At 39.9% G+C, this 8,847-nt stretch overlaps 1 protein-coding gene across 1 annotated transcript; it reads right to left on the bottom strand.

The window, feature by feature from the left end:
• Positions 1-7,937: 7,937 nt before the first annotated feature.
• On the bottom strand, positions 7,938-8,571 carry LOC106087086 (uncharacterized). Its single transcript, XM_013251993.2, has 2 exons — positions 8,250-8,571; positions 7,938-8,176 (listed from the first exon to the last, which is right to left on the bottom strand). Exons 1-2 carry the CDS (start codon positions 8,514-8,516, stop codon positions 7,994-7,996), a joined length of 450 nt encoding a protein of 149 aa, XP_013107447.2. The 5' UTR covers positions 8,517-8,571; the 3' UTR covers positions 7,938-7,993.
• Between the last annotated feature and the right edge of the window lie 276 nt (positions 8,572-8,847).

Raw genomic sequence — 8,847 nt, forward strand, 5'->3', positions numbered from 1 at the left:
AACTTATTGACCAATATGGACCGTACTTGGCATGACAAGTACGCTCCATATTGGCCAATAAGAATCAGAGAAAAATATAATCTCCAAAATTTAGGCAAATCGAGTAATACTCGTAATTGCGCTCTCAAGAGGAAAGTCAAATTCCGAGAGATCCGTTTATATGGCAGCTATATCAGGTTATGAACCAATGTCGGCCATACTTGGCACAATTGTTGGAAGTCATACCAAAACGATAAGTGATAAATTTCAGCCAATTCCGATAAGGATTGCGCCCTATATCAAATTGGCATCTGTATCAAAACGTGAACCGATTTGGCCCATTTACAATCCCAAACGACCTACACTAATAAGAAGAGAAAGACAGAGTTGGTGCTCTTCACTCGGAGACATAAGATACCGGATTTCAGCCTTTCGTCTTTGGAAGGGACCATTACAAAGTAGTCAAGGGAGGCGGGATACCTGAGCCTAGTCTTCGATTCGAAAGGCGGTGTGAGCTTTGTACTTATACAAAAGGATATTCGGCACGAAGTGGGGAGTTAGGCCGAGTTCTGGATGCAATACTGAATTTACAACCTGTTGATATATGTATATTCGAGGCTGTGCCGCTAAGGTGGCGCTTAGGCTGAGGGAACTTGGTATTTTGAATAAAGGCGGACACGACCACTGCTCAATGAGACCACTAAGGAGGGTCTCAGACTACCTGTCTCCAAGCTCGGGATAAGTTGTTGCAACTTATCAGTTGTTCCAAATTCGCTTTCCCGGAAGAGAGTAGTGGGAGGCGTATGTTGTTTTAAGTTGGATGAGATCTCGGTCTTCATGACGGCTTCTGGATGGAGTCAGCAACGGTATTGGGAGTTTACTAACGGCATGTCAGTTAGATTGCCGGACAAGTGCACGATATTTCAGGCAGAGGTCTGTGCCTTTACGTGGCCGCAAAGGAGATTCGAAGGATGGACCTACCACCTTAGAAGGTTAGGTTTTCAATATTAAATCGTCCCATGCCACTATGGACATACACCTAAGCCCGTAATCGGCTTGTTGTGCACTATGAATACTAAAAAGTAACCTCGAAAAAGAAAATCTAAGTTAAGAATTCGGTGTTTCTTACAAAATCCTTAATTGTTGTTTATACCACGCTCCTAAGTTAGTTCATGTCTGGTATTTTGTCCCCTCCTAAGTACCGGTGTCTCTTGGCCGCGAAACCCGGGTAATGATATAGGAAAGGCTCTAGCGCCTCACCATCTTCCCCACACAACCAACACATGCTATCACTTGACGCACCGATTTTGCACTCCTATTTGTCCTGTTATGACACCGAAAACTATACTGACCTCCTTCTTACTTCCTTGCAGTTATAGCCTCCTTCGCCGTTCTACCGGCTGTTTCGCTGTTCCACAGTGTTACATGCGCGTTCCTAACCCACGCCCTCAACTCGAACTACGTCGACCGGAAAGGCTTAGCGTTAACCAAGTCTATTGTCGGCAGACCTCATGCCTTCACTGCATTATCATCTGCTTGTTCATTCCTACTTACACCGCTATAGCCCGCCACCCAAACGCTGCGGATAGTGCCATCCTCAGAGAAGGCGTTAATCTCCTTCTTACACACCAAGTCTGTTCGTGACCTTACCGTTCTGGTTGCTATTGCCCTGATGACCAGTTTACAGTCCGTTAAAAATGTTCACACTCGACGTCCTCGCGTGAATACCGCTCCATCTCACGCATTCTGTGATCGCCCAGATCTCTGCCTGTACGATCGTATTATGGTCAGGCAGTCGAGAACAGATCTCAAACCTTGGGTTCTCAATGTAGACCCCAAGGCCCATTCTACCCTTTAGTTTTGATCCATCTGTATAGCACGATCTCCCAGATGGCAATACCAGAGTTTCGTCAATCCACGACTGTGCTTCTGTGCAGCAGTGTTTCGCACTCGACCTTAAGGTTCATCTCAGGTTTCCGACCTCTTCTCTTCCTTCCAGGATTACTATCGTCGTCTCGATTATGCCGCAATGGAATGAGCTGCTCCCATCCTCAACCCATTCTCCCATCGCTTTAAGTCTCATAGCTGGAGTGGCTGCCTCACACTTAATCTCTAGTGCCCTAGTGGACATGGTTCTCATCGCTCCGCCTATGACAAGACAACATGTCCTTTTTCTCCATAGCATTCCTTTTTCTCCATAGCAGTCCTTTTTCTCCATAGCAGTCCACCAAACTACTGACGCGTATGTAAGTATTGGTCTAATCAAGCTCCTGTAGAACCAGTGGACTATCCTCGGATTCAGGCCTCATTTCGGGCCTACGGCCCGTCTATATAGTGCCCAACATCTGTGAGCCTTCTCGGTACGCTCCTGAATGTGACACTTCCAATTCAGTTTCCATGTCCATGATCACTCCTTAGTATTTGACCTTGTCAGAAATCAAAATCTTTCTATTGATGAAACGTGGTGTGTCAAAATGGCCTACTTTTTTCTTCCTCGTGAACATCCAGATTTCAGTCTTCCCTAAATTAGCATTGAGATCCCTAGGTCACCTGCAATACTCTTACCGCTTTTCTGCATAGCCGGTTCGGCTCCTTACTCTCTAGAAGTATTAAAACATCGTCTGCGGTTTCAAATCCCTCCTCAGTCAGCATCTGCCATAGGTTATTTATGGTGGTCACCCACATGAGTGGTGATCAAATTGGCTGACTATGGCCTCCAACACCCAAATCAAGTATGGTGCGCATCGGTCTATAATTTGAAAAGCTCCAATAGTATAGCAATTCTTATCCGTTATCCTTTGTTTGCCTTTAGGGTAGATATGATTCGGCCCGGGCGAACTTAGCACACTTTTCTTGTTGTAGTTTAAGAACTGTATAAGTATCGAATTTCGAATTACATATAAGCTCACTGCCTTAAACGAATGTAATTCTCTCTACGTCACCCACTCGCAACTTACCACTGCCATTAGACACACAGCCACAGATAAACACAGGCATCGTTTATTCGTCTGGCCAATCTTTATACGTGTGGTTGGAAACGACGATTTCGATATATTGAAAATGAATGGCAGAGTAATTATTTGTAGCAGTTCTATTGTCGTGAATATAAAAAAATACTTCTAATGGAGTAAAGGGGGACCCAACGCTGGTTTTTATGCCATTTATTGATCCAGTGTTTGGTAAAATATTCTCGCTTTATATGTAATTATTTCGAATTCATAGTGTAGTCCAATATGTTAACAACATAAAAAACCAATTAAAGAGTTTGCTGTTGTCAGTAAATTAAAGAGTTTGCTATTGTCAGATAAATATAACGGGTTCCTAGTCAACAACCCTATTTTAGATAATGTAACCTTGCGGTTGTTGTCTTCAATAAGCAATATTGACTTGGCAGCACTGCGATGAAGCTACACACATAGATAAAGATTTTGAGCTTCGCACATAGACTGTTTGGGGGGCGCTTGTGAATATAGCTAAATGGGAATTATCTAAAAACATGCCCGCAAGCCGCATTCTGCTCTCAACGTCATGCAGTTTGCGTCGTTTGCATTTTCTAATTATGCATTCTTTCCTTTCCCATGAAGGATACTATGGCGTAATGCACGTATATATGGTTTCGGCAGTGGTAGCTTCCAATATGTACATCGTGTTTTCTTTTATTATACTCTCCACCATAGGATGGGGGTAGACTAATTTTGCATTCTGTTTGTAACTCCTTGAAATATTCGTCTTAGACCCTATGAAGTATATATATTTTTGATCAACATGAAATTTTAAATAAATCTAGCCATGTCCGTCAGTCTGTCTGTCGAAAGCACGCTAACTTTCGAAGGAGTGAAGCTAGCCGCTGGAAATTTTGCACAAATACTTCTTATTAGTGTAGGTCTTAATAGTAGTGTAGGTCGTTGTAAATGGGCCATATCGGTCCATGTTTTGATATAGCTGCCATATAAACTGATTTTGGATCTTTACTTCCTGCGCCTCTAGAGGGCGCAATTCTTATCCGATTTGGCTGAAATTTTGCACGACCTATTTCCTTATGATTTTCAACAACTGTGCATAGTATAGTGGAAATCGGTCCATAACCTTATATAGCTGTTATAAATATAAACCAAGCTGGTAACTTGACTTTTTGAGCCTTCAGAGGGCGCAATTCTTATCCGATTGGGCTGAAATTTTGCATGACGAGTTTCGTTATGACTTCCAACAAATAAGCTAAGTATGATTCAAATCGGTTCATAAATTGATATAGCTGTCATATAAACCAAGCTGGTAACTTGACTTCTTAAGCCTCTAGAGGGCGCAATTATTATCCGATTTAGATAAAATTTTGTACAACGGTTTCTTCCATAACCTTCAATATACGTGTCAAATATGGTCTGTATCGGTCTATGGCCTGAAACAGCACCCATATAAACCTTTGTTTGCCTAAAAAGAGATACCGGGAAAAGAACTCGACAAATGCAATCCATGTTGGAGGGTATATAAGATTCGGCCCGGCCGAACTTATTACGCTTTTGATTTTTGAATTTTTTGCCGGCAGAGCTGCTTGTGTTGAAGAAAAATAAAACAATTGACGACACCTATAAGCTTGACATTTGCTCTCATAGTTTGAGAGCACTAAAATTTCTCTATTATTTCATTCATTCATATTCACTCTTTAAGCCACACATAGATAAATTGCAGGTAGATAAACGTTTTGAAGTTTACAAATCAGGGATGACAAATGAGGTTGGCAAAATCATATTTAAAACAAGTTAAAGAGGCATTAATGCGTTAAAGAACGTCGGGGATACTTCTCTCATGTCTATGAGTGCAGTCTGATTCAAGTTTTTAGCTCATTAATGGACCACTTTTGATGGACCTCGGTGTTTTCTGATGGGTTATTAAACAATCCGTGTCAAATTTTAAGCAAATAAGTTCAAACTGTAATAAATATGCAAATGCAAATTTTGCCCATGAACATTCCACTAAGCAACAGGGGCAAACTTCTCACATATCAATGAGTGCAGTCCGATTGAAGTTTTTAAGCTCAATGATAAGGGGCCTACTTTTTATAGCCGAGTTTGAACGGCGTGCTGCAGTGCGACAGCTCTTTGGAGAGAAGAGCGACACCTCTTTGGAGAGAAGGCAAAGTACCTCAGAAATGTTGCCAGCATTAGGAGGGGAAAAAACCGCCGCAAACAATTTTTTCTGATGGATTTTTTCCAGGATTCGAACCCAGGCGTTCAGTGTCATGGGCGGAAATGCTAACATCTGCGCTACAGTGGCCTCCAAACTGTTATAAATACGGTGGACAAATGACAACATTATTGCAAATCTGACGAACATATGTATGGGGGCTATATCTAAATATGAACCGATTTCGACTAAATTTTGTAGATATTGTAGAAGTCGTCGAGGAAAGCGTTGGGAAGATTGGTCAATAAATGTGCTTGCAGTGGTTCTAGGAGTCAAAATTGGGCGATATACATATATATTAGAGCAATATCTCAATCTCAACCGATTTCTATGAACAATGTCGAGAGTCATTAAAAAATCCAACCTGCCAAATTTCGAGACGGTTAACGGTTAACTAATGACCATTTTATTGCATTATAACAGCAAATTGGACGAACATATATATGGAAGGTATATCTAAATCTGAACCGGATTTTGCCAATTTCTATATACAAAGCCTTTGTCTCTAGGCCGAAAAACATGCCCATACCAAATTTGAAGAAGATCGGATGAAAACTGCGACCTGTAGTTTGTACACAAAGGACAGACAGACAGACGGACATAGATAAATCGAATCAGAAAGTGATTCTGAGTCGATCGGTATACTTGAGAATGGGTCTATCTCTCTTCCTTTTGGGTGTTACAAACAAATGCACTATGCTATAATACCCTGTACCACAGTAGTGGTGTAGGATAAAAAAAATCCACAAAATGGTATTGAATGTCGATTGAGCTAACTGAGATCATTGTCATTTCAAAAAGTTAATAGTCTCCAACATTCAAATAATTTTAAAAATTAAAAATGTTTATGAAATGCCTTTTCAAACAACAAATTGAGAGACTAACTTCGGCGAAAATCTCAAAATCCCACTATAAAAGATGGACCTCACACAAAAACATGTTTTTTCTAGCAAATCGAAATGCGCTTTTTGCAGGTCGAACAATATTTTGTAGGGCCGAGATGACCAACTTTGAAGGCCCGAAATTGGGCCTTCTAGGGCCCTGAAATTTTGCACATAGTCTTGATAACCATATATGATCAGCTATAACCATATAAGATGTCTTTATCCGTTCACAAATGGCAGACTTTTTCCCACAAATTTTTTCCCGTCCCACTATGCGACGTTCGTGCAAGCGCAGCAACGTCTCAGCTTTTTAGAGAATGAGAGTATATTAACTTCGTCATGCCGTTTGTAACACATCGAATTATTGGTCTAAGACCTTATAAATTAGAAATATTCTTGATCGCCTTGACATTTTAAGCCGATCAAGCCATGTCTGTCCGTCCATCTGTCTGTATGTGGAAGTGCTTTCCAACTTTGGAAGGAGTAAATCTATGGGTTGCCCAAAAAGTAATTGCGTTTTTTTTTTTTAAAGTAAATGCATTTTTAATAAAACTTAGAATGAACGGTTGATTTTGGTATATTTAACTTCTCTCCTATCTGACGCTCAGTTACATGACGATCCAATTCGATTAATGCTTTGATTTGGTCATCATCAACTTCATTTGGCCGACCTGAACGTGGCTCATCTTTAAGTGAAAAATCTCCAGAACGGAATTTGCGAAACCAATTTTGACACTGTCTTCCTTTTAAGGCTTTATCACCATGCACATTTCGTAACTTTTCAGCAACCTGCTCCGCGTTTTTTCCTTTACGCAAATAATAAAGTAAAATATGACGAAAATGCTCCTTTGTGGGCTCCATATTAAAATTGACGCCAAACAAACAAATGTAAACATAATTTCGCGCACTTTTTTTCTAAAGCAAGCTAAAAGTAACAGCTGATAACTGAAAGAATGCAATTCAGAGTCACAAGCCGTTGAAAAAATTTGTCAACGCCGACTATATGAAAAATCCGCAATTACTTTTTGGGCAACCCATAGACGCTTTAAATGTTGCATTAATCCTTTCTACTAGTATAGGTCAGTTGGGATTGTAAATGGACCATATCGGTCCATATGTAGATGTAGCTCCCATCATGGTCGTAGCCAGGATTTTATTTTATTTTAGTGGGGGGGGGGGAGTCCCCCACAAAATGCGGGGTCAAGTCCTCGCAAAATTCTTGAATACTAACGACATAATAACACTTTTTATTGGTAACAATGTTGCCTTTGTTAATAGGATTAGGGAGGAGGTTTCAGATGTGACAATTTGTTCGGAAAATCTAATCGATTAGGTTCAGGATTGGAGGATTTCCATGGAGCATTCCTTCTCTGATCATCGTTTGATTATGTTTTGAATAACACGGCCAGTCCCGAATACGATCCGCTTCCAAAATTCGGGAGACTACTCAGAAGATGGCTTGGACAAGGTAATATGGATTGTCCAAGCATAGAAGACATTTACGACAACATCAACAGGATTACAACTGCACTAGTGGGGTGCATACATACACCTAAGCCATCGAATGGTGGCTTAGGTGTATGTCCGTAGTGGCATGGGGCGGATTAATATCCGCATCCTCTTTTCAACGTAATTTAACCTAGAGTTTTTTTTTCCACTTAACGAATACCATCTTTTTAACATGGAATTTCCTCTCTTCTCACTCTTACAAATGGTCATCAGTTGGCATTAACGGAGTAAACTTTTTATTGGACAGGAGGGCGATTATTAGAGTTTTAGCTTAAAGATATATCCTTAAAAATAAACTTATTGTTTATTAAATATTGTCTTAATAACATTTACAATAATTTTAGAAAGTATGCTAATATTTTATAATAATTTATTCCGCTCCTTTGATTGTAGTATTGGATGTTCCCATTTGGATTTTGTTTTATAATCCTAAATTCCGATTACTTCTTTCCTCTGCGGTTATCCCCTTTAAATTTACTCTCCACACGTGCCTTTAAGGTCACCTTGAAGCCCATAATATTTGCACGCATAAATCCAATGACACCGGTAAAATTGTTCTCTGGCAAATAAGGTGGCATCATATCTTCATCGAAATATATTCCCTTCATTAAATGTTCAAGATTCTTTAAAAAAATTAATAAATAAACAGAGATTCCATCAAATCTTAGAGAGAAGCATTGCAGAGCCTATAACAACCTTTTGTAGAGGACATTTTCGAGGAAAGCCTGTTATATATTTCTTCAATAACTGTAACACAGTTGCGAATATGGGATTTAGATTTTTCGCCGAGTTATCAAGAAATTTACAGGCACTGACACTGACATTGTATAGGGTTGGACGTTTGCCATTGGGCCGATTAAGAATGACCCAATTAAAAATGTGCAAATCATTGAAATCTTGGGCAAATGAAAATGAACCGTTCAGTTTGTTGCGCCCATCTTCATGTATCAACTCCACTGACATACGGTTGACAATATCGGTATTGTGTTCAAATCGAATAGCATCAATTTCAGTGGTGTAGCTGCGCTATAAGAGACAAAAACTAATTTTGGACAAAAACGTTTGGAAAATATGCCTATTCTTACAAATCCATGAACGACTTTCGAAACACCCAATAACATGGGTATTAAAAATTCACAAATCTTGCGATAACTGGCCATTTTTCAAAACAATTCTTGAATAACTGGCAATTGTTAAGGCTTTGCGAACACTTGCCGCCTCATTACCATTTTTATACTTATCTCCCATCGCATAACAAAGCAAAGTTTTTAATAGTATTGAACTGAATTCGTAA

Source organism: Stomoxys calcitrans, chromosome 5 (assembly GCF_963082655.1).
Source record: "Stomoxys calcitrans chromosome 5, idStoCalc2.1, whole genome shotgun sequence".
NCBI classification, from domain to species: domain Eukaryota; kingdom Metazoa; phylum Arthropoda; class Insecta; order Diptera; family Muscidae; genus Stomoxys; species Stomoxys calcitrans.